Below are 27,135 nucleotides of genomic sequence, written 5' to 3'. Positions count from 1 at the left end.
ACCTCTTCATTTTCCTCTATATCTTTTCCTGCAACTGTATCTCGGTTTAACATATTCTTAAAATGTTCCACCCATCTCTCTTTAACTCTTTCCTTACCAATAATTATGGCCCCATTTCGATCTTTAACTGAGACAAGTCAAGATTGACTACTCCCTATCAATTTATTAGCATGCCAGTATAATAATTTACTATGATGCTGTCTAACTGCATCTTCCTCATCCTCAGCAATTTTATCCATGGCCTCCACTTCACACCTCCTTAGTTCATGTTTTAATGCTTTCTCCACTTTCTTTGTTTCATGTAAGCTTTGTTTTTACAGCAAAATTCATTAACAAAGTGTTAGATCCATTTTTGTTTTTTTTTCTGTGTAGGACGAGTCGAAGTAAGTCTATTCTATTCCTTTGAAGATTGTTCGGACATGCGTAACTAGGGTTTTTTGTAATTATTAGTTTCAAGTTCTCTATTGGAAAGTAAACAAATGTGTATAGCTAATAAATTATAAACTACTAAAACAGTGAAAGTTGCAGAACCTGTTATAAAACACATCACTTAGAGAAATGAGCTAGTTAGGCTCGAGCAAATAAGTGCCTGCTCATACTTAAAAAAGGAGTGTTTAGCCTCCTCATTTTAGTCGTATCTTAGTGCATGGTTTACCTAGTTGATTAGTACTTTGGATAATTACTTTCAACTTCCATCTACTTTACGCAGGGCCAGACTTAAACAAACTGGGTACCCTACGGTACCCACTATTCTCTGTAATTTAATATCAGTATTCTCTAAAACAGAGTAATTTTTATTGAAATATTATAATAAATATAAGCAATAACCCAAATGAGGTTCTTATATAAAATGACAAGTTTTACGTCGAGGCTCTAAATGTTTGATAATTGGCCTAAAGTTATTGTCTGCAGGTCTTACCACTTTCAGCAAGAATTTTGTTTGAAGCTAATTGAATCTTTGTAATGCTCCTAATGTAAAAATAACTCAATCATTTACAAAAAAAGTAATAAAATAACGATGAGTTTCCTTTGGTTCCGAGTGTTCCCTATTGTTTCATTCCGGCTAGCCTATTGGGTAGTAAAAATTTGTGTTTAGGCTACTATAGTAGGGCTGGTCAAAATCAAAACAAATTTACAACAACAGATGAGTTTCGGGTTACTGAGTAATGAACTTTGTGAAATTGACAGCCGTTATCTTTCGGATTAGTTGTTGTTCAAAGTAAAGCCCCTGCAATTATTTCTTATGCCCACTAGTAATTTCAAATTGTAAATGCTTACTTTGTCTGCGAGAATTTGTTTTGCCCTGAAAAAGGGGTTTTTGCATTGATTTTTATGTGGACAAGATCTGTTTGCTTTCATAACTTTGGGACCAGTGTTGACGGGTACTCCTCCCGTAGGAATTTCCAAAATCACCATTAATAACGTCATTTTCCTAAAATTTACTCAAAATTACAAATCAGTGGTCAATTTGTCAATATGAAATGTTCAATTATATTTAAATTTTGCCTTACGTTTTTTTGTTGTTTTTAGCCCAATATGAAAGATCAGTGATTGCTAGAGCGTTCAGAGAATACCAAAACAAGACTTGTATTCGTTTTGTTCCGAGAAGAAATGAAAGAGACTACATCAATATTTATCAAGGTTCTGGGTAAGATTCATTTTTTATGGTTCACATAAGAGTACCATGCCCATTAAAATAGTATTCTTGACCTCAACCGGCCAAAAATCTGTCCTGGACTGTTAGTTGGGCAAAGTCTATCAAATCTAGAAACAATAGTACTTTACAAGATAATAAAAACATTTTTCAGACTAAATTTCCGTCTCTGAGACTAATCTAAATTACTAGTGACCTATTCTTTATTTGATAAACCTTTGTTAAAATTACTTTAAATTTACTTTGGGAGGCTTAGACTTACTTCGTTCAGGTGGAGCACTGAAAATTCCAGGTAATACTAATGTAGATTAGGAAGATTCTATTATTCAAAACTGTATCTTTGTTTTGTCGGAAAATGTACATTTTAAAACATGGGACTTACAAAAATTGTTTCTGGTATTTAATTCAATTCAATTTATTCAAAACAAAAAAAAAAAAAAAAACATAACACCAATAGTATACAATTAGCCTACTCCCAGAATTTTTCTTGTGTCTGGTTGAGAGCGTTCTCTGCTTTGACGAACTCTGAAGGGGAGGAGTTAAATATTTAAAATAATATATATGGAGTGAGACATAGTTTGAATTGGTCAATTGAACATATTTTTTCCTAATCAAACAGTTCGTGGTAACGAACTGTAGTAAGGAGCGATCCGGCTCAATAGTAACCAAAACTCTAAAAAATTGAATTTTGATATCAATAGCTACATCAAAAGAATCGCATTTTAATGCTGATTTTAAATATATAAGTTTCATCAAGTTTAGTCTTACCCATCAAAAGTTACGAGCCTGGAAATATTTGCCTTATTTAGGAAAATAGGGGGAAACACCCCCTAAAAGTCGTAGGATCTTAACGAAAATGACACCATCAGATTCAGCGTATCAGAGAACCCTACTTGCGCTAAAGTTTGACTCTTTGCCACAATTCTACTTTTTAAAACAATTAAAAACTTTAGCGTAAAGAGCGAGGGACTGCGGAGGGGACAACCCATTTCATATACGGAGTAATTTCTGTTCGTTTTAAGTTTTAATGTCGCTCCTTACTTTCAGTTAAAAAAACTAGTTTTTTTTATTTAATAAAGCGAAAGAGTATGGTTTGTATGGAGTCGTGACAGTACAGCAGTTCGTGGTAACGAACTAAAAGCAATAGGCGATGTGGGCATATAGTAGCCAAAACTCTAAAAGAGAGGTTATGATAACAATATATTTTGTGTATCAGTTGTGTATGATAAATTAAAGAATATGAATAGACCAAGTTTGAAATTAAACATAAAATGCTACGAGCCTGAGAAAATTTGTCTGATTCTCAAAACAGGAAGAGAACACCCCATAAGAGAGCGAGTGATCACGATGAAAATTAAAACATAAAATTCAGGTAGTTAATCAAACGTGAGTGGTCAATATAGTCATTTATTTTTAAAAGCTTATGAATTGAGTTGATTCATTTGGGGCTTGATAATATTATTTATAGGAGGTTATAATTGTACAGCAGCGTTAGGGGAGGACCTATGGATCTTAATTTAGGCAATAGTGGTGTGCTTGAAACTTCAAAAGTTTTATTCTTTACCAAAAGTTTTCAAATATCAATGAGCCTGCACCTAAATGCTGTAGGAGGATTGGGAGGGAAGCGGTGAAAATTTATCTCTGATTCCCCTTGATTCCCAGAAATATCTTTGGATTGTGCCTGAAATATTAGTTATGGGCGTTGATAGCATTACTGCCATTGTAGACAATCCTTTGTAACATAAAAGATTACTTTCATATGACTATCAGAACAAAGCCAGAGAGGTAGAGGTTTGGACATTATGAAAAATGCCAGAAAATTTCCAGGGTAGGAGGGAAAGTGTTGCCATGAGCTTTGTGTTCACCGTAATTTGAATATAATTTTTTTTATTTTTCTTGTTTATATACATACATTGATTAATGTATTCTTGTTTCCCGACAAGCCTTTCCGGGAAATACTGGCTTTCATAGGGATCTTCCCTATAAGAAAAACATTTTTCGCATAATTCGCTATGAAAACAGTGGTAATGATGACCCTATAAGTAGTTTTTGATGTTGCAGACCACCTTATAACAAACAGTTTGAGCAAGAATCATTTATCCATTCTCAAAGCATTTTTCTTCTTTTTTTTACGAACATAAAATTCGAACGTAAGAAAACGGGTTTAGGTTAGAGAGGAGCACTCTCCTTTACATGCAAAAAGATCTCGGATAAACCAGCTCGTAGTAGGGTTAAAGGGCGAGCACTTTCAAGTAAAGCATAGATAGCATTTTTGTCTTTAAAAGCCATAGAGGGCCTTAGCCCCACTCCAGTTTGTGGTAATTTATGTCCATTTTAAGTTTGACTTGATTATTTATTGGGATTTTTGCTTGTTCTTCATTTCATTTACTTATTTATAGTGATTAATTGTTGTTTTACTTAACTTTATCTCTGCTTGTCTGTGGTTTAATGTAGTCATTTACCCTTCTTTTACAACTTCTTTTGTGGAAAGGTGTTTTTTTAATAAACTTTATTCAATACTAATAATCTATAATGCCCTTTTCCTCCATGATAAAATGAATAGCTTCAATCTTCTATAGTCTTATTTATTTCAAAAGTTTAAAATAGCCAAATAAAGGGTGAAAAAATCAAATCTCAGTTTCACTTTAACTAGCTTATCGAAAAAATAAAGGTTATTTGCACAATTTTTAGCCTTAGCTGCCTTTTTAAGATCGGTTGGCCTACAATAGTAAATAATAAGAATTCTAACGATTAGATAAACAGAAATTAATGCATGTTATTTTAAATTTTCAGTTGCAGTAGTATGGTGGGGCGCACAAAAGGAAGTCAACCAGTATCCCTCGGAAACGGATGCTTATATGTTGGTATTGTCATCCATGAGTTAATGCACGCTGCTGGCTTTTGGCATGAGCAGAGTCGTGCTGACAGAGATAAATATATCACAATCATATGGAATAACATTCAGTCTGGTTAGTTTTGTCTTCGATTTTAGTAACTTTCAAACCTCATTTACATATAACGAAACTGATATTGTTGCAGCCACTAAAACTATTTAAAAGGAATTTAGAACGTAGCCTGAATTGAATGACTACTTTTCAAAGAAAATGTTTATGAGTGCTTTTGAAATAAGGGGGAAATTTTAGGAAAGAAGAAACTTTAAGCCACACTATGTTTTTTCATGGATTTTCGTGTTTCAGGTACTTAAAATTGGTGTGAAAGAGTTCTGTCTGTTTTCACTGTTTTATTTATTCACATTGTTTTTACAAATAAGAAGTCAAAAACTGTTCTCTGTCCAACATTATAGGCTACTTATTAGACTTTGAGACGTTGTAGATTAAGGTTAAGGAAACATAGTGTGATTTTAGGAAGGGGGGGTATTGACCAGATATTTACATCTATTTCAGTGACTGACAAGCGTCTGAGTCATCAGACCCTTTCAGTCTTCAGTTTTAAAGATTTTGAAGAGGCATTTAATTGAGCCGACAAAATTGATACCAGCTGTAGGAATAGATTTGAAAATTAATGTTAAGAAGACTTAGTCACTGAGACTTAGAATTAGTGGGAATGAAAATATTATGCTCTAGAACGACAAAAATGATCAGGTGGATACTTGATTTATCTGGGTAGCACTATTAGTAAAAATGGTGGATGCAGTGAATTTTCCAAAAATGCAATAGCTAAGGCGCAGGGTACTTTTTGCGGTCGAAAGAATTTGGAAGAATAGGAAGACAATTCCTTGGAAAAAGATTAGAATATTGGATGCCATAATAAAGACGATCGTCAAGTGCTGCTCATGTCTGCAGGCTCTTTGAAAGTTTGGGGGGAATGTGATAGAATTCTGTCATAGAAATTGTCTAAGAAGATTTTTCGGTAATCGTATGACTAAACGTATGTTAAATTATAAGCTCTGCACAAATATGGCTAGGTCCTGATATTTAGGAACACAATGAAAAAAGGGTTAAGATGTCTAGGCCACATTTCACAGATGTTGGATAATAAACCTTTACTTTTTGCAAAATATTGTAAATTTTGCCATTTACCTGGAGCTGAATGAAAAGTAGGTCGTGTCAAAAATGGTAGGAAGATGTCATAAGAAACAATATAGAGGCTAAAGGAAGAGGCCGTAAGAACGGAAATTGAAACTTAATGTGAGGTGGTTAAGAGAGAAGCTTGGAACTGATTTGGTTGGACAAAGAGCTTGAGTTTTAGTGTCCACCTTAAACGGTCTGGTGCTGCAATGAATTCTTAGTAGTAATGCTAATAGGTCATTTTGGATCAGCCCAAAAAGATAGATATGAGATAATATTTGATATGTCTAATATGTTGATTTTTTATAGGCATGGACTATAACTTTCGGAAATACAGTCTCGACAAAATTCAATACCTTGATGAGAATTATGATACAGGTAAGTTAAAGTAATTATGCGTTTATATCATTTCTTCTAACTTTGGAATATTTCCTGATATTGTTGTCCTTTTTACTTCACTAGCTCAACTCTTCATTCTTTAAAGGGCTGAAAATATGACACGAATGAAAAGTTTTACGTGTTATTTTTATATTTATACTATTTGTGGAAATATGAAAAAGAAGAATATATTTAAGAACAAAATAGATCAAATTGTAAAAAAAGCCTTGTAAATGTTTGTTTCTGTATCCTAATTAACAACTTCTACAATATATGCGGAAGAATCTGGACACCACTTCAACTAATTTAAAAAAAAACCGAAAGGTTACATCATAATAACAAATGTGCGAAGGTTGATGGCTCAGCTGCTGGAACTATTTCTGGAGCAAAGTGAATGAGGGAGGGGATGAAAAGCGGCCAGTGTCGACTTTTTACTAGCTAAGACAACTGGCTAGGATATGTGACATCAGTCAAGCTACAAACATAAGAATTTATGCAAACTGATTTTTTAACCATATAATAGACTGTAAATAAAAATAAATTGACTAAGAAAAAATATTATAAAGAAAATCGGCTGCGACTACCTGATAACAATTGTGCAAGGGTCAGAGGTGTGAGTTATCGACCGTTAAGAGTGGAATGAGTTGAGGGTTCTGAAGTCTGGCTATTTTACGAGTGTCGAAGGAAGTAATAAGTGGAGAGAAGTAACAAAAATTCAGCAAGGCTGGGCTGTTCGCTAGCTAAAGGGCCAGTGAGCAAAGTTACTGCCTTTCTTTTACAATAGAGGTAAAGTGGATTTGCATTCTGTTTGATTCATTTATTGCCTGTACTTTAAAAGTAAGTTTTTTACAAGATGTTTACATTTCAAACTTAAAACTGTTTATGTTTTGATAATTCCTGTGGAGGATCCAGTTTTCATGATAAAAAAAAATATGAAAATTGTATAAGATTTCGTTTACTTGTAGCTACGGAGTAAGAAAATGGAACAGACACCGTATGTTTTACATCACAAGCAAAAAAGGAGGAATACAAGGCTAAAATTTAAGCCAAAATCCCCCTCCTCCAGAGAAAATCGCAAATCATACAATGTGTCGTTTCTCCTTAATCTCGTGTCCTAACCCAAGGCAAAACCAAAGGCAAAACTACTTGAGATATGAGCAGTTTTTTTTCTTCCTGTAATTTTTTTCCTTAGCCTAATTTAAAACCATTATACTGCTCATAGCTATATTTAACTTTCATCATTCTTTTGCTTTTGATTCTGAAAATCTTGAAGTTTGAAACGCCGAGAAAACAATCAGAATTTTTTAATTTGTATTTCTTTGTAGGTATGCCTATTGAATTATCAATTTTTACGTCCTTTAGGTTCTATCATGCATTACGATGCTTATGCTTTTGCAAGAGATCGCTCCAAGCCAACCATAGTCCCTAAGAAGGACACAGAGAAACTTGGACAGAGAAATGGATTTAGTAAGGTAACAAATGTCTCCTTAATATCGTTTGTTAAAACTTAACAGATTACCGTTATTGTTGACTTTCAGCACATCAATCCATAGCTTCATCCTTTTGTCTATTTCCAAGTGTTTTTTTTTTTTTTTTTTTATGTTGCGACTCGAAAAGGACTCTAAGAGTTGAAATTTCAAAGCAACCCTACTTGTTGTAGTAATGTCTGTTCGTTTAAAATGTGACTTAATTATCAATTTGAATTTCTGGTGGTCTTAGAAATCTTCTATTCTTCCATAGCAGTATCTGTTATCTTTCAATTTGAAATGATTATATATTTTAGTATCTGTCCATTTTGAGATAAATTAATTCCTACTATGTAATTCCTGTTCATTTCAAATTTGCATTACTATATGACTTTGTTTCTCTTTGTTTTAGATTTTACTCTTGTCCTTTACTTTTTTTCGAAAATTTCTTTTTTGGAAAGTTTTCTAAATTGAATTTAGTTCGTGTTTTGTTTTGACATAGTTTTATAATTGGGTAATTTTAGAAGCAGCCTGTTTGTAGCTGCTATGAAGCAGCTCTCTGCTTAATAGTTAGAATGTTGGATTGTAATTTGAATCTTGGTAACAATTTGGAAAATTCATTCAAAATTCTATATAAGACGTAATTTTGTGGAATAATGTAATTTAATGTAAAGCAATGTGTAAATGGTTAAGGGAGTTTTATTTATATAGAAAATTGAAAACATTTTTTGTCTTCTAAAGGGCTGAAGCCATCATGGCCCCAATCCTTGTACATTTATTTGAGTATCAGTATTTTATGAAAAGTATTTTCGTACTCTATTTCTTGGATACATTGTTTGTTTGTTTAAATAACTGTGTCAAGTTCATTTATAAAAAGTACTTCTGTGTTGATGTCTTATAAAAGTGAACTTTAAAAATTCATGTGATCCGAAGTGTTTTCATTTTTCTCTTTTTTTTTCTTGTCTTAAGGAAGCTTTCTTAATCCTGTTGGCATTCAACGATATTTTTAAGTTGAAAAAAGCACGACGGGTCTATGCCAGCTTTATTTCTTCCCAAATTTGTTGTTCTCATTAAGTCTTCTCAGTTAAATCTACTCACCTAGAATGTTTTATGTCATTAGAATTCAAAAATGGTATTGCTCATTTAGGGATCAGGAATCGATGTAATCCAATTCTTCCAAAAGAATTTTCTCTTCTTTGGTTCGTTTTACTAAGTGTACGTACCCTGTAAGCTGCAAGCCAGTAAAGAGACAAAATAAATTTGTAACTATTTTGGGTGTCACTAATCAATACAACATATCGTTTTTTAATAGTTTTGTTTTCATTGAGATTTCCTTGTCCCTACTTATATGCCGTGTAAGCTGAAACCAATAAGAGCAAACAAAATTTGTTGGCAGTCTGGCCTTTTTTGAGGTATACTCGGTCCTTGCTCTGGTTTACATGCTCTGTAAGTTTCAAGCCTATCAAAGATGAAGCAAATTTTGACCTATTTTGGAGGAGTACGATCGATAAGGCCAAATTGGTTTCAAGTAAAATATAAAAGTAAATTGCTTTTTTAGCAGTTCTTTTTTAGTAAATATGTTTTGAAGTCAGCAATCAGTTCAATTTTGCATCGTTTTTAGATCCAATTTACCACAGTTTGGAATATTTTTGCACTGACGAAGGATTTTTAAACTTTAATCTAAAACAAGTGAATCTAAACCCTCTTCCAAGAACAAAGCACTCTTGACATACCGGTGATATCCTATGTCAGGTGTAAGACTATGGGATGGACACGGTAAAATATCGCCCCTATTTTTGTACATCACCAGTCGACAGAACCTAATTTTTTCGAATTTCTAAGGTTTTACTGGCATAAATGGTGCTCCAAAACTAAAATTGTCTTGTATATTAGGTCTTCTTGGTGCCGGTACTATCGATTTTAAGTTTTGATCTGTATAGAAAAGGAAAAGTTTGTTGGCCCTTTTTTAGCTGACCTGTGTCCTCAGCCTAACTTTTTTTTGGGGTACATTACGATTCCTTGGCCCAGAATTCCATGAGTGTGAGTTTAAAGGCGTTATGAAAAATAATTTTTGGCCTTGTTTTGCTCTTTATCGAGAAAAAAACAATATTGCTTTCTAATTTATCTTGTGCTTTGTAGTCCTCTCATCCGAGGAACTTGAGGAAATCATTTTTGAGCTTATCAGAAAACATTTTTCGGTCTCTATTATTCCCAATTACAACCCCCAACACCCACCCCTGCCGCATTTTTTAAATAACATTCTTCTTGGTCTTATGACTGGGAAGTTTCAAAGAGACGACAGTACTTTCGATCAATTTTTAGACTCCCTAACAACCACCCTTATCCAAGCAAAAGACTTTGGTCTCCTAATTCCAAGCAAATTTTTTAAAGTTTTAAGCCAATCGGAAAAAAAGTGATGTGGCCTTTTTTTTGGGTCAGAATTTTGTGCGAGCTTTGTACCCAAACTCAAACTATTCTAGTGCTTCGGAGGTTATTTGGGCAAGAACTTGCGGTTCTAAGATTTAAAATAAGGATACAAGTTTCATGCCAAATGGAAAAAAACCCTGTGGCTCTTTTTGAAGCTCCATATTTTGGTTGTCCCGCCCCAAACTGAAATATTTTTTATATTGCCCATTTTATATATGTTACATATAAAGTTTTCTTATATATGAAATTATACAAAAATTTACATTTTATATATTGTCCAAAGAAATAGCCATTGTGGTGTAGTTTTGCTGTTAACAGTTTATTCCTAAACAAATTTTTCAATTTACAGATTGACCTTCTGAAGCTTAATAAGCTGTATAAATGCAGTGATTTTACTGGCGTTACAGAAAAACCAAAGCCAAAACCAACAACAACAACTGCAGCACCAGAAGTAACAACCGAATTACCAGGTATATGATCAAAACTTGAGAATTATTTAATATATGGATAGAAATCCTTTGATCTCATTTCCAACAAATAAACTATAAGGAACCAACACTTACAATCAAAGTAGATCCTTCACAAAATCAGAAGGAATAATATTGCCACAAAACCTAGGCCAAAGTCAAACAAAACAAACATTTGGAGTGAAAAGAGACCAATTCAGGACATTTTTTTTTTAGCTTTTTCTTATGTCAGTTCTTCAAGAAAAGACATTCTTTCCATAAAGTAATGATGAAATCGAAAATTTCCAAATCATTTATATTGAACTGGTATCATTTAACCAGATGTCGATCTTACTTTTCCAGTTATCTTAATAGCAGAAATTTAATATTTTTTTATCTACCCAAGTATTGGAAATTTGCTTTCTTACATATTAACAAAAATCTTCGTTTATAAGCCATGAAATTATTCAAAAGGAAACATTAAAAATATAACTTGTTACACAGTTAAAAATATCAACCAACTCAAAATCCTCTCGGTCTACATTACTCGGCAAACGAATTTTTGTCGAAGCTTTCTCGTTGCGCTATTTTTTCGGTGGCAACTTTTTTATTTACTCGACGTCCATGCACAAAAAAGCTTAGGAATTGACAATATCATTTAATAAGAAAAGTCGTTTTATAACTTTTGTCGGTTTAGATTCAAAACCCAGGAAGCATGCAATTTGCCAAGATTAAAAAAAAAGTGTGTATATTCATGTTTTGTGTATACTGAGGAAAATGTTTAATTTGATACGTAAATGTTAAACTTGTAGAATGCTTTGAGAGATGATATGTTTTGGTCTGGAAAACGCTATAGAGAGGAATTGACAGTGGCGGTTAGGTATGAATGTTATGATGATATACGACAACAGGGAATATTCCCTAGTCCTAAGATTAACAATGTTTAGAAGTTGCATATGAGATTAATAAAGTTGATCACATATTCCCTTATTAAATATTGCTATTATTTATTTCTTACCCATGTTTCTGTGGCTTTTTTTGTAGCAAGTAAAAAATAATGAAACATAAAAATGTCATTTGTGTTTCTAAAAAAGAGGTTAACCGTGTATAGGAGCTGGATGGCAGAAAACATTCATTGTCTAGTGATTTGATCCAAGGTTTGTGATTGAACCCTTTAAATTTTGATTAACATTATTGTTTTGATGATTCATAGATATACACCATAATTTGCACCAGAAAATACATCTGGAAATATTGTTTTTGCCTATCAAAAGACAGTTCATAGCAGAAAAAACTTATTTTGTGATCTTTCCATCACTTATTCCTGCATGTCCAATGCTATTCTCTAATGACAAAAAGAAATTTGAAGGAAAAAAGCGACTTATGAAAGTATTTTTAGCACCAAGCAGTGTTTCAATGATTCTTTAGTTGGAAGATTGAGGCTCTGAAATTTTTTTAGGTCGATCAGTTTTGTCTTAAAGCTTGGCCAGTTGTTGTGAATTCTAATTCTAATCCAGCGTATTGTCTTTATTTTGACATTAAAATAATTCTTTTTTAAATTTCAGGAGAATGTATTGATACCAACAAGTATTGCTCATATTGGGCATCGGCAGGGGAATGCGACAAAAATTCAGCATGGATGTCGGTAAACTGTCGCAAATCATGCAATGAATGTGGTAAGTATTTTTAACACAAGTCGTCTCCATTCTTCCAAAAACTTGCTATACACCCCGATGTGGCTTTCTATATCTGTTATCCGTAAGTTTATCTAATTGTGTTTATACTTCTGTAATAAATAGACAAACTTTAATGCAGTTGTAAATCTCCTTTAAAACATGCTGTAAAATGTCGCAAATGTTATGCAATTACTATTCTAGGAAGGGGTAGTAGTGCCATCTAAAGACACTTTTTAAACAACAGAACATAAGAAGGATTTAATAACCTTGATAAGGAATCCTTCCTAAACAGCCTTGTTGGGGCTGCATATCCTTTTGAAAGATGTTCCAAGAAGGCTTTCCTGTCTATTCAGTCAACTATTTGTATCGAGGGAAGTTCAACAGAAGCATAACTCATAGTAATGAAACCTGTTAGAAAGTCAGTGGTATATTAGGTATTTTTGATGTGCTTCCGTTGTAAACTATATTATAAGAAAATCAGTGTGGGTGACGCATTTATAAGATTAAATTAAAAAATCAAGTTTTTTAAATGAAAGTAAGGAGCGACATTAAAACTTAAAACGAACAGAAATTACTCCGTATATGGAAGGGGCTTTTCCTTCTGAACGCCCCGCTCTTTACGCTAAAGTTTGACTCTTTCTCTTAACTCTACATTTTAAAACAGTAAAAATCTTACTGTTAAGCGTAAAGTTACGCTTAAGTTACGCTTATTGTTAGCGTAAAGAGCGGAAAGTTGAGAAGGAAAAGCCCCTTTCATATACGGAGTAATTTCTGTTCGTTTTAAGTTTTAATGTCGCTCCTTACTTTCATTTAAAAAACTTATTCATTACTTACTCATTTAAAAAACAGTAAAAAAAATATAAAATTCCACATTTTTGTAGACAGAAGCTTGAAACTTCTACAATAGGGTTCTCTGATACGCTGAATCTGATGATGTGATTTTCGTTAAGATCCTATGACTTTTAGGGGATGTTTCCCCCTATTTTCTAAAATAACGAAAATTTTCTCAGGCTCGTAACTTTTGATGGGTAAGACTAAACTTGATGAAACTTATATATTTAAAATCACCATTAAAATACAATTCTTTTGATGTAGCTATTGGTACCAAAATTCCATTTTTTAGAGTTTTGGTTACTATTGAGCCGGGTCGCTCCTTACTACAGTTCGTTACCACGAACTGTTTGAAAGAAGGTACAAATAAGAACATTTATTATATATTAATATTATATAATTTACCATGAAAAAAAAAGATTAGTCAGAATACTAAACCATGTTTTGAGAAACATTCATTATCTTTCAATTACTTAGATCCGATATTTTTAATATGTAAATATCTGTTATTTTTAGTTTCGGAATAGAGTTAATAAATATACAATAGAATTGACGAAGAAAATAATACCTTTGTTTTTCTACAGATAAGGAATGCACAGACGTTAATGTATATTGCGAGAGATGGGCACAGAGGGGAGAATGTTCAAGAAACCCAGCTTACATGGATATCTACTGTCCAAAATCTTGTGAAGCCTGTAAAAACAAAGGTGAGGTGTCCTCTTCATTTTTTCCCTTTATAATAGCTGTTCAAAAGCTTGATTTCAAATGTTCTAGTTTTTAACTTGAAAAGAAATATAAACTTTATATGACTGCCAAATTAAAAAAAAAATTAAAGATACACCTTCTGTTTTGTTCCATCTATGCCGAGAAATATAAAATAAAATTTGTCTAAAATTAGTTTGCAAAGAAAATTTATGATCCAGTTGAACAGAAAAAGAGAGCAATGTTTAATTTTTTCTTTTTTTTCGTAATCTTAACCAACAATAGAACTTTGGCAATCAAAATGGACAGAATTTAATTAAAAAAACATCCCGTAAAAGAACTTTTTTAAGGAAAAGCAAAGAACCTTGTTAAAACTTAAGACTAGTAAAAATAAAGTCTTGTAATAATTCAAACTTAAAATGACCATAAATTACAATCGAAGAATAAATGAAACCCAAGTGTGTTTTATTTATTTTTTTTATCGAAAAAGGCCCCATATTTTTCTGGAAAATTTGCATCTTATGATATTCTGGCCTAAAAAACAGTCTAGATAGGCCAGAAGTTTGAGAAAATTCTTTAAGAGCATTAATTTTGGAAAAATATATTTATGTGAATTTATTTATGTCATACTAGCTGTTGGGGTAGCGCTTCGCGCCACCCCAACACCTAGTTGGTGGGGGCACTTCGCGCCCCCCAAGCCCCCCCGCGCGCGTAAGTCGTTACGTGCCATATTAGTTACGCGCCATTGTAGTTGTGTCCCTATGTCCCACCTGTGAATATAGATAGATATATATATATATATATATATGTTTTTAACTACGTAAAACTTGCGAATATACAACATTCTTTGCTGTCCCATTGTCTGTGCATATAAATAGATTGTCAGGTTTACCGACTCTTGAACATGCAACATATAATGGTCAATGGGAAAACAATCCGTATTCAGATCTATACCTCATGATTCTAATGATTACCCTTGAGCTTTGTTGATGGTGATTGCTAATCGACCATTCCCTGAGTCGCCATCGTCATTTATATATCCCCCTGTGCACCCCGGTGTCCCCTTTGTAGTTATGTCCCTGCGTCCCGATCGTCATTTATATTCCCTGTGTCCCGGTCGTCATTTGTGTCCCGGTGTCCCAGTCTCTGATTTCTCTTTGAGTGTCCCGGGCGTCATTTATATTCCTTGTGTCCCGGTGTCCCGGTCGTCATTTATATCCCCCTGTGCCCCCCGGCGTCCCCGTTGTAGTTGTGTCATTTATATTCCCTGTGTCCCGGTCGTCATCCCGGTATACATTCGTTTTTGAATTGGTATATGATGAAATAAATTTTTAATTTTTTCCCTTTTTTTCCTTTTAGTTTTTTTTATTGGTTTTGACCTTTTTTTTAGGTTTTTTAGGTTTTTTCTTTTTTCTTTTTAGTTTTTTTGAAGTTTTTATCTTTTTAGTTTTTTTATTTTTATTTATATTTTTTTAGTTTTCTTTTTCTCCTTTATTTTTCAGTTTTTTTCCTTTTTTTAGTTTTTTTTCTTTTTAGTTCTTTTAGTTTTTACCTTTTTTAGTTTTTTTTTAGTTTTTTAGATGAAAATTTTTTAGCTTTATTCCTTTTTTTCTTTTCAGTTTTTTATTGGTTTTTACCTTTTTTTAGCTTTTTTAGTTTTTTTTTCGTTTTTTCTTTTTACTTTTTTTTAGTTTTTATCTTTTTTATTTTTTTTTATTTTTATTCTTAATTTTTTTTTATTAGTTTTTAGTTTTTTTTGTAGTTTTTGCCTTTTTTAGTTTTTTCATTTTTTTTTAGTTTTTAGATTTTTACCTTTTTTAGCCTAACCAGGATTTGAACCTGGGATCTTCATTCTCCGTTCTGACACCCTCTCTCACCGAGTGACTACTCCAGCATGTTCATTTTGGTGTTTTAAATGGTATATTATTAACCAAATTAATGTGTTTTACAATATACTAAGCATCGTCATAACAAAAATGACGACAACTAATTTCATGACGTCAGTCAACACAGAAATTAAGTTCTGAAATTAAGTCATGAAATTAGTTGCCGTCATTTTTGCTTTGACGGTGACGTCATTCAAGTTATATAAGACATATGTTCACGTAGAAATCTATTAATGTTTAAGTTTACAATGACTGATGAAGATGCTCAAAGAGTCTATGCCAAAAAACTTGCTGCTGATAGAGAAAGTCAGAAAAGAAAGCGTGCCGAGGAACTATCAGCAGCAAGTTTTTTGGCATAGACTCTTTGAGCATCTTCATCAGTCATTGTAAACTTAAACATTAATAGATTTCTACGTGAACATATGTCTTATATAACTTGAATGACGTCACCGTCAAAGCAAAAATGACGACAACTAATTTCATGACGTCATCCGACACAGAAACATGACGTCACCTGACAACTAATTTCATGACGTCAGCCGACACAGAAACATGACGTCACCTGATCCACAGATCCACAGACAGACAACTTATTTTTATATATATAGATTTATGTATATTTTCTAAAAGCATACATACGCCATATTTGCCTGGGTAATGGTTGTATCATTTTAACTGTCTGTAATGCAGGCAAAATTACAAGACACAAATGATTGAAAAAAAAAAGTAAGCTGCCAAAATTATTATGGTGTTTCACACACGATTATAATTTTTTAATTGAAACTAGAGAAATACCTGGAAATTTTAAAAGAAATTTTGTTTTCTATTAAGTTAAATCCACTTATAACATAACAAGAGAGATACGACAGAATAAAAATCAATAAGGTTACAGTTTTTAACGCAAAACAATTAACTTAATGAAATCAAATTACCGGAATTACATCTATGGCGAATGATACATTACAAAAAGAACATGGATCATGTGTAATTAGTCTATCTACAAAAGGCGTTTTAAGTAATTTCGTAATGCCTAGAGGACAAATGAATAACCTATACCTAACAAGGGATTACAACAGTTGAAAAACCTTTAAAGAAAAAAAAGAAATCTTAGACCCTCGCATAGCTGCTTTTCAAAATGATTTCGATGATTACTGGGTTTGGCTAGTTGATACCGTAGCTGATAGACAACATGTAAAGAAACAACTAAAGAAGAATTTATCCCTAACCACTGGCAGAACTGGACTCGCAAACCTCTGATCTAGAGGCACACTTTCATCTACCGTACTGTAACAATGTATTGAATAATTTGATTTTTCACAAAACTGTGTATATACATTGGATAAAGGAATCGTAAGTAGTAGCATGCCGAGTGCCTGGGCTTTGCCTCGAGATCAGCTACATAGTTTGTTTTCTTAACTGGCGTATTGACGTGACGAATGAAACATTACAAAAGGAACATGGATCAGTCTAAAATACCAAGCGGAATTAGTCTATTTAGAAAAGCCGTTTTAAGTAGTTTCATAATGCCTAGAGGACAAATGAACAACCTCTAGATAACAAAGGGTATTACAACAATTCAGAAACCTTAAAAAAGAAAAAAGGGAATCTTGGACCTTCGCATAGTGTGCTTTTCAAAATGTTTGGGTGATTATTGGGCTTGGAAAGTTGATATGAAGAAATGTTCAGTCAACAATAAAAGAAAAAGTAATACCGTAGCTGACAGACAACATGTAAAGAAGAAATCAAAGAACAATTTATCTCTAACCACAGGCAGGATGAGCCCTCAAACCTCTGATCAAGAAGCACACTTTCATCCACCAGTCTCGTATTATATTTTGACACCTCCCTTGAAATTTCCTAAAATTTTCAAGTTAGGACTTAAGCCATTCCTGAGACATTGAAGATAAGTCCTTTTGGCACCCTAATGCATTTAAACTCTTTTGAAAGTAGCAAGTAATGTAGATACACAGTAACAGTAACAAGTAACAGGTAAAACAGTAACAAGTCACAAGTAACTGTAGTGAGAAGCAGTATTATAACATTCACAAGTATTTGCAGCCACAAGCTATCACAGGAGCTGTAGTTGCAATCCAAAGTAGTTGCAGTAGTAAGTAGGCATAGTCGAAAGCAGTCGCAGTCGCAATTGCAAGTAGTCGCAGTCACAGCCACAAGTAGTCGCACTCACTGTTACAAGTAATTGCAGACACAAACAGTTGCGGTTAGATTTAGTTACAGTCGCAAGTAGGCATTATTTGCAAGTAGGTACGCAAATAATACTTTTAATTGTTTCTTATATATTACAAACTTACCCTTTTATTACCCTAGATGCCAATCTCCCTTAGAGTTCCCGAAAAATTCTCCTTAATATTTTGATCTTTTTTGGACACACCAAGGTTCAGACATTCTCCTTTTTTCAATTATAAATCATAAATGTAAACAGTGTACAAGTTGCATAATCTACAATAGCTTATTGGCAATTTTTTTAAGGGGGGGGGGTTGGCTCTTACTGCCCTCTGATCACTTTTCAACATCTCCTTTAACATGCCATTATAGTCCAACTGAATATCCACGGCCGTTCTTGAATATTGCTGATACATCCTTCTGACAACCAGCATGAACGTGCTGTTTTTAAGTTTTTCAACATCCTTCCCCAACGCTTTCTGATAGTTAGTTTCTTGGTCCATAACGTTTTTGGAGACCCAGAACCAAATACGACCCCCTTTCCCAATAGCAAACCCTTTATGCAAACAAAGGGGAACATGCATAACTTTCAACCATTGCCCTAGAGGTGGTGGGGATTATTTCATCCTCGTAGGCATAGCTATTTAGCCTTCAAGCTATTAAAAAAATCGCTTTCTCAGAATTTCGACCGGAGGTCATTAGGGGAAAGTCAATTAAAAAGGGTGTGGGAGAAGGGCTGGTTATCGCTCAGTCACTTTTTACTCGTAAAAAAGTCACTAGAATTTTCCATTTTCAATCGAATGAGCCCCTCAGAAGTTTTAAAGACCACCCCTTATATGAGAATTGGCTTTGGGAAAAAATACGTTGAAACTTTATAGCTTTTAATTCTAGGCGTCATAGATCATAGATTTGTTCAGGGCATTTTTGCATTTTTCTATGAGGTAATTGATGCAGTAATTTATGACGAAGCAAATGACGTCGGCCTGTTGCACTAACTGTCTAATGATTTGTTAGCTATCACACAATGTTTTAAGCTTGTTCTCAAAATTTTGACAGCCAGCCTAAGGCTTTTGGCAACATTTTATTTTATCTTGTCCATTAACATGCTATTTATGTCCCGTTTGTATATATTGTTGTTTTGTTTTTAAAAAAAAATGAAAGGATGCATTGCAACATCTGTTAAATGGTTTTACTCACTGCCATGGTGCCAACAGAATGTTTCAACCTTGCTGCCAAAACTTGATTTTATCTTTTTCATTAAAATTGTTTGTCAGAATAAAAAAAAAATATGATAGGAATTAGCTATAAAGGTATTTCTTTTGAACACTAAATTTTTAAATTTAAGTTTTAAAATCAATGTTGGTGCAATCTTTTACTGTCAATATGGAATGCTGTATTACAATTTTGAGTTTAGCCAAGCTGATTCGTATTTTTAAAACAAGCCAATATCCTGTAACAATACCAATAGCAAGCAACAAGAGTAGATTGTTGAGCAAGAATACAAAAGTTGGCCGGAGTATCCGGGGCTAACGAAAAAGAGATCGACGAGAAAAAAGATTAGTTTTGGAAAAACGATTTATTGGTCTATTGAAGGTGCTTAGTTTTGGCAGACGAGAATTTGGCTGTCTAAGAAAAGTGTAAAATTTCATGATCGTAAATATATATGTTAGCTTCCAAGCCAAACAGCTCTGAACATTTTCTAACTGCTGTAACAATAAGATTTATTCGAAAAGCCTACCTTTAACCAAATTTCTCTTATTTTAAAATGTGTTTGATTCTATAGCCTTTATAGATTGGAATTTCAAGTTGAGAGTATACAAATCAGATATTCTTAAATAGAAAATACAAAAATAGATAGAACTAGGCAAATCAGGTAAACAGTCAATGGGAATTTTCTGAGACGGAGATTCCTTGGGGGTGGGGTGTGACGCTGGCTCTCCGTAAATACGTCAGACCGAGGGTCTGGGCTATTCAACTAGATAGCTCATACCAGAATATTCCTGGGGTACCATGCCTAAAAAATTTGTAGGAATTGTTTGAGGGTAAAGGGTTGCGCGCACACAAACATTTTACAAAGGATTAAAATTTCAAGTCCCAGTGGTCAATTCAGCCTAAGATTTTCTTTTCAATTGTATTGTTTCAGGCGGACCCGGCAATGAAGCATGTGAAGATAACAACCGTTATTGCACCGCTTGGGCAGAAAGAGGTCAATGTGATGTTAATCCAGAATATATGCTTTCTTATTGCTCGAAAGCTTGTAAAGCATGCTGAAGTCATTTTATAAAGCTGTACCACAATTTTTCCACATCTAAATCCTTTTTCTAATTTTTACCTTATTTATCTAGTATTTATTTATAAATTATTGCAATAAATTGTTTTATTTGATTGGTTGGACTTACGATACCCATCATAGTAATTATTTTACCAGCACATTATCGTGAAGTTTCGTAGAAAATCCAGAATGGAACTTTATATATATAAAAAAAAACTTATCGATCTGTGGCTTGATAAGAATACAGAGGAAAGCAAAAAAGTATTATTGAAAATTATTCAAAAAATTGGCGTTTTCGGCGCTCCGCTTTTCGAGATTTACTGTCCACCACACCGCAAGTCATAGTATCTAGGTTACTATAACTAAATTTTGAAGTTTTCTTGAAACTAAGGACAAATGCTGATACTCTGGTTTTATTGTACACAGAAGCCATAACTGGAGGGAGGAATCTAATAGAACTAATCATTTTAAGTGATCCTGTTATCGGTTACCCAAATAAACAAGAATAATCTTCAGGACATCAGTTTGATGTCCTGAAGAAAAAAAAAACATCCCATTTTGTCAGATAAAAATGTCTACAAATAAATCCAAACTGGCTTTGCAAATAAAAACGACCGTCAATTGAAAAAGGAAGGCAAAAACTTCGAGAAATGACAAGCTAGTAAAACCTCAAATGTTTAAAAAAAAATTATTGTAAATTTTATTCTGCTCCAAAATTTTATGGCCTTCCTAAAATTCATAAAAAAGATATATGAAATCTGATATTACAACATCCTCCCACTCTATTCAGGGAAAAGCCTGCTTTTGCTTCGCCCCAGTAGGTTGGCCAACAAGGACAATCTTTGGTAATCTGTCATACTTCACTTGCAGAACGTGTCCTAGCCATCTCAACCTTTCTCTCATTATAGCCCTAGAAAGCGGGATTGAACCACATTCTTTGTACAGCTTACTGTTTGAGATACGATCAGTCAGTCAAGTACCCAAAACAGTCCCTAGGCAATTTCTCTGAAAATATCTAGTGATTTCACCTCCGTTTTTTGGAGCACCACGCCTCAGAACCAAGTTGACGACTGCCATTTAATATTGATTCGCAGACATGTGTTTTTATTCTTCCAAACTTTTTCGAATTGGAAAAAAACTGGACATTGGCTATTCTACTTTCAATATCTTCATTGCACCCACTTTCTTTACTATTAATTAATCTTAAAAACTTTTCAAAAAAATAGGTTTTCAAAGAAAATTAAAGAGCTTCACTAAGCCAAAAATGAGCAAAAATAAAGTCAAATACAAATACAAAAATAAAGTCAACGACAAATAAATGAAACTCGAAACAAACAGAAATAACCGAGTCAAACCTTCTCAAAACTAGAAAATAATTTGGAATTTACTTTAAAAAAAATGACCATTTAATTGTCAGGTTAATATACATATACCGATATTCATTCCTTAAAGTTTTAGTATTTTTTATTTTTTAAAGAAAAAAGTTAAAACATTTTAAAAGTATTGCGTTTTCAGTAAATCTCAAATTATCTTTTGGTCTTAAGGAGGCTCGGGGGTTGTCAGCCCCACTAATGTTAAATTTTGATCGTGAGAAAGGTTGATGTCCCCAAAAGCATAATTACAGGATCTTTAAACAGTGCTGATGAAAGTAGACGTCTCGAGATTTTGATTGGATATATATTTTGGAAGATGATGTCCTTGGAAGGGGGAGGGGCTTGGTTACCCTTCGTTTACTTTTGACTCACAAAAAGAGTACTATAACTTCCGATTTCTAATCAAACGAGTCCTATCCAAAGTCTATAAGGCAACCAATTCCATAAAACCTTATATACCTTCAGGGTATAACTTAGAGCCCTTGCCCCGAGTTCAAAGGGATGATTTCAAACCCAAACGTATTTTTACATGATCTTAAGACTATTTGGAGCAAAATGGCTATCTCGAAATTTCTGTCGGATGCATTTGGGGAAATTAAGACGCGGGGTGGGGCTAGTTGCCCTCTCATCAATTTGGATCTTAAAAAGAGACCAAGGACTTCTGATTTCTAATTGAACGAGTCATATTTGAAGTTTATACGATCACCCTTTCCGTAAAAGTCATAATTGTTAACAGTAGGCAACAAATATAACTGGTAGCCGTTGCGCTGAGGGTCACTGGTGGGGTTGTCACCCCCTAAGACATGATTACTGAACCTTTCAAATATACTAAATATAATGGCTGTCTCAAAATTCTGACTGGATGTGTTTGGGGAAATGAAGGGTGGGGTGGGGCTGGTTGTCCTCCAAATACCTTCAGCTATTACAAATGGCACTAGAACTTTCAATAACCAATCCATCGAGCCTCCTCCGACGTCTATGTGACCATCTTTTCCATAAAAATCCTTTTATGCCTCCGGGGATAACTTAAAACCCTTACTCTGAGGGCACTTGAGGAGGGGTTAATCTACAAAGACATAATTACTATACCTTTCAAGTAAGTTGTACAAAATGGCTATCTCAAAATTATATTAGATGTATTTGGAGAAATGATTGGCGTAAGGGGGCTGGTTGCCCTCCAATCACTTTCAACCCTTAGAAAAGGGAATATAACTTGGAATTTCCAATCGAATGAGCTCCTTTCGAAGTTTCTAAGGCAGCTGCATTTATACCAAGTTCCCTGGTCTACAATAATACATTGTGCCTAGATCGCTCTTTTGCTCTTTACTTGGGCAGCGCAATTGTGCTGTCTATGATCTTCGGACTATTATTTGAACAAATGGTTATCTCAAAATTTCTGTCAGATGTATTTCAAGAAAATACGACGTGTGGGGGGAGTAGCTACCCTCTGATAACGGACTATTGAAAAGGCCACTAGGACTTCTGATTACAAAAACAATGAGCCCCTCCGAGGTTTATACGACGACCCTTTCTATAAAAAAAACTTATATGCCCTCGGAGCATAATTTACGCCCCATCCCCTGAGGCCTGTGGGGGATGTCATCCTCAAAGACATAATTTCTGAATTTTTCAACTACGCTGAATAAATTGTTTATCTCAAAATTTTGATTGGATGTGTTTGGGGAAATGAAAGGTACGGTGGGGATGGGGATGATTGTCCTCCATTTACTTTTGACTATTAAAAAGGCCACTATCATTTTCAATTCTCAATTAAATAAGCCCCTTTAGAATTTTTCTATGACATTTCCTTCTAAATGAAGCGCCATGGTCTTAAAAAATAATAATACTTTTTGCCCACATAGCTCTTTACTTAGGCAGTGCTATTGTGCTGCCTATGATATTACCTAGGTACTTGAAACTGTCCATTAGATCACTCTTCTGGTTACCCAACATCACCTCTTCAGCTTCAATTAGTCTTAGTCTTAGTGATTTAGTCTTCTTCACGAAAAAGGAAAATAGTCACAATATCTCAGCAAGTTTTGATGCGATTTCCATGTTGCTTCTAGAGACATACAAAAATCTGAACAAGCTTTACCAAGAAATTTGGAGAATAATTGACACTACTTATAACTAAAATGACACTACAAATTGACATTACGTGACCCTGAAAATTGAAACTACCATGACTCCTTTTCGACTCTACGACAGTTTTTTTTATGCGTTAGTTTAAGAGACAGATTTCTTCTTCAAATTATGGGGTTATCAACAGAAACAGTTTTATCTCTTTTTTTTGGTAGGTTTCTATACAGATTTTGAAAAAAAAATCCATTTTTGAATATTTTAACATTCTTTCTCGCCCCTTTAGGTTGATGATGATTCGTTTGTTTGGGAGTGTAGATATGCTTCTCTGAATGACCCTTTGGTGCATTTAATTACTTTTGATGCCAACGTACATTTTCCTTTCCTGGATGTTTTAATTCTAACAGGTTGCAATCTCCAAAGTCTTCCAAATATAGGTAGCCGGAACAGTTATAGATATTAAGCTAAAAAACGTCATTTATGGTTATAATTTACGGTTGCGACGTCATTCATCATCATGCATACGCAGATGCAGTTTTGTCAAAAAATGGATTTCATTTTTAACATTATGCTTTGTTTATTAAAAAGCACATAGATGTAGCAGTAATTTTGTTCAATTTAATCTAAGGGTTTAATAACTATGCCTCCGAGTACGTTCTCTCCCCCCCCGTCCCCACAGCCTCCGGAATAAGGGTCGTAAACTATGCTTTTTGCCCATAGTTTGCATACATAACTTATCATTGTGAAAGGGGGAATGTTTAATCCTGAGTGTTCCCGGAAAGGTTATGGATATTAAGATAAAACTTCAGAGAATGCTGGGGGGAGATGGTTAATCAAATAAAAAGACGCTATGCGCAGCGAGGTTATTAAAAAGCGTGTCTGTGATATCTTAGGTTCTTTTAAGTACATTAACTTAAGCGTTTCAGTGCCACTACTACTATTACTACTGCGACTGCAATCAGTTGTAATTTTGATTACTGATGGATACGGAGACGACCACCTTTGGATGCGACTTCTTCTAGTTGTGACTGCTAAAGGGCCCCTATTGCTTGGAGTCAAAACAATTGGGGGTCTGCCAGACACCCTCCAACGCCCTATTTAGTTGGCCTCGATCCAAAGACACTTGATTACAATTTTAAGATATCCATTTGATTCCCAATAGCCCAGTGGTCAAATAACAACCCTCTGAGGTTACAAAACCCTATACAGCTCCTTGAGGCAAAAGCTTTAAGTCAGAGAAGTTGCCTACTGTTTACTTTAGAAATTATGATCATGAAACGGTGAGGCATCTGGGGTCTCTGAAAGGGCTTAGGGTATTAAGGTGAAAGTATTCTGAAATGCGGGGGGGGGCATTTTAATAATATCTAAATATACTAGGCACATACCGATTATCAAAATGGTTTATCAGCAATTCTTCATCGAAAGCTGAGAATACTAAGTTCAGACTTCCAGAGAAAATCTTAAGAGGTGCTGAAAAGTGATCAGGGTGCAATCAACCCGTCACTAATACCTGTTTTTAGATACACTTCCTTATCATTGATTAAAATTTCAAAATGATTTTTTAAATAGTCAAAAGTTTTAATAGCTTTACCTCTGGGGATGCCATACCCCCCACCCCCACCCCCCACTACCACAGGAAAATAGTTCTAAATGATAAAATTTAGCCACTGTTTGCATACAGGATTTATCATTGGAAAAGGAGAGAATGTTTGATCTGGGTGTGTCCGAGAAAGCTAAGGATATTAAGGTGAAACCCTCAGGGAGTGTTGTGGGGCAGTCTATGTGTAGTAAAATCAAAAGACACTAAGTGTATTCAGGATATTAACAGTGTGTTTCTGAAATATGTCAGGAGTAGCACCAATAAAAACTACCAATATTAGTACCAATTTAAACTACCGCTACAACTGCAACTGCGACTACTTGCGACTGTGACTAAAAATACTTCCAACTGCAACTACTACTAAATTGCATCTGAGACTACTTGCGACTCCAACACCAATCACTGGAGTAAAACAAAAATAATCAAATGACAACCAGACTCCCTCCTAAGCCCTTTTTTGCTGGCCTACCCCCAAAGATGTCCTATCAAATTTTTTAGATAACTTTTTTATTCAAAATAGTCTAATGGTTAAATAACTGTTTTCTGGAGACTACGCGACCCCCATAGCCCCTAGGGCAAGGGCTATAAGTTAGGAAAGTTATGCTGTGTGTGTGTGTGTGTGTGTGTGTGTGTGTGTGTGTGTGTGTGTGTGTGTGTGTGTGTCTGTGTGTGTGTGTGTGTGTGTATGTGTGTGTGTGTGTGTGTGTGTGTGTGTGTGTGTGTGTGTGTGTGTGTGTGTGTGTGTGTGTGTTTGTGTGTGTGTTTGTGTGTGTGTGTGTGTGTGTTTGTGTGTGCTTGTGTGTGTGTGTGTGTGTGTGTGTGTGTGTGTGTGTGTGTGTGTGTGTGTGTGTGTGTGTGTGTGTGTGTGTGTGTGTGTGTGTGTGTGTGTGTGTGTGTGTTTGTGTGTGTTTGTGTGTGCTTGTGTGTGTGTGTGTGTGTGTGTGTGTGTGTGTGTGTGTGTGTGTGTGTGTGTGTGTGTGTGTGTGTGTGTGTGTGTGTGTGTGTGTGTGTGTGTATGTGTGTGTGTGTGTGTGTGTGTGTGTGTGTGTGTGTGTGTGTGTGTGTGTGTGTGTGTGTGTGTGTGTGTGTGTGTGTGTGTGTGTGTGTGTGTGTGTGTGTGTGTGTGTGTGTGTGTGTGTGTGTGTGTGTGTGTGTGTGTGTGTGTGTGTGTGTGTGTGTGTGTGTGTGTGTGTGTGTGCGTGTGCGTGTGTGTGTTCGTGTGTGTGTAAGATTCATCATGTTTTTGAGGAGGGTGCAACCCTTCATATACTTAATAATTTCTGTTCCTTTTGAGTTTTAATGTTGCTCCAAACTTTCAGTTAAAAATTTTTTTTTATTTAGTTGTAACAAGCAACGGTATTTGCCAGGTGTGTTTCAATGGAATATTTCAGGTTGAAAGGTTTTGAAGTGAGTTAAAGGCTTTTCGCCTTGCGCTACAAAATCTCTCTTGTGTAGGAATTCTATCTTGTTAGTACTAAATACCGAGGGGTGAAGAACACTTCTAGCAATAAAATTCATCATACTAGAGAGTTGCTCAATGAACGATTACGAAAGTATCTTCAATACATCTATATGGGATGACATAAGAAATGGTAATTGGACTATTATGTTTGCACACACGAAGAATAGTGAAGCGGACTGTAATTACAATTATTGTCAAAAAAGCTCGTGATAACGAATTATATGCTAAGAATAACCCGTTCGATTAACACCCAAAATTTTAGAAGACGAATTTTGAAAAAAAAAACACATTAAAAGAATTCTTATTTTTACGGTGATTCAAAATATGTAAAAGTGCTAAGGTTTAATGGCGCTCATGAAAATTCATTAGAATTTGCATAATTTTCAAAAAAGAAAGATATACTTCCAAATCATAAGGAAGGAGCTGTCACTAGAAATTTATATTAGAAAGAGCACTCTTGGAATCTTAAACTTTTTTCGGATGAAAATTATGTACGATCACAATTACAACAACGTAGTAAGTTCTTACCATTATAATGCATTTTGCTAATAAGTCCTTTTTGGCTGTATTTGCCATTTTCTTTTTTTCTTTTGCTATTCATAATACCCTTTCTCAAGACATTCGTACGATCGTAATTTCTACAATTTAGGACAACCCTACTTTTCTGTAAAGAT

The 27,135-nt window shown here is 34.4% G+C and overlaps 1 protein-coding gene and 1 long non-coding RNA gene across 3 annotated transcripts in view; both read left to right on the top strand.

Moving 5' to 3' along the window:
• Window positions 1-20,060, top strand: part of LOC136036118 (zinc metalloproteinase nas-4-like) — a 42,764-nt gene extending 22,704 nt beyond the window's left edge. For both annotated transcript variants that reach the window (XM_065718138.1, XM_065718137.1), the window contains exons 5-12: window positions 1,531-1,648; window positions 4,448-4,623; window positions 5,992-6,060; window positions 7,423-7,532; window positions 10,303-10,423; window positions 11,965-12,075; window positions 13,491-13,613; window positions 19,819-20,060. In XM_065718138.1, the coding sequence (XP_065574210.1) occupies window positions 1,531-1,648; window positions 4,448-4,623; window positions 5,992-6,060; window positions 7,423-7,532; window positions 10,303-10,423; window positions 11,965-12,075; window positions 13,491-13,613; window positions 19,819-19,946 (956 nt within the window). In that variant the 3' untranslated portion in view covers window positions 19,947-20,060. The remainder of the gene's footprint in view (window positions 1-1,530; window positions 1,649-4,447; window positions 4,624-5,991; window positions 6,061-7,422; window positions 7,533-10,302; window positions 10,424-11,964; window positions 12,076-13,490; window positions 13,614-19,818) is intronic.
• A 6,420-nt stretch (window positions 20,061-26,480) lies between these two features.
• The window catches only part of LOC136036611 (uncharacterized), a 37,858-nt gene continuing 37,203 nt past the window's right edge, over window positions 26,481-27,135 (top strand). The window contains exon 1 of the long non-coding RNA XR_010619754.1: window positions 26,481-26,591. This is a non-coding gene — a long non-coding RNA (uncharacterized LOC136036611). The remainder of the gene's footprint in view (window positions 26,592-27,135) is intronic.

This window comes from Artemia franciscana, chromosome 15 (assembly GCF_032884065.1).
Source record: "Artemia franciscana chromosome 15, ASM3288406v1, whole genome shotgun sequence".
Taxonomy (NCBI): Eukaryota; Metazoa; Arthropoda; class Branchiopoda; order Anostraca; family Artemiidae; genus Artemia; species Artemia franciscana.
Note: the sequence above shows the minus strand (reverse complement) of the source record. Positions and strands in the feature narration are given on the sequence as shown.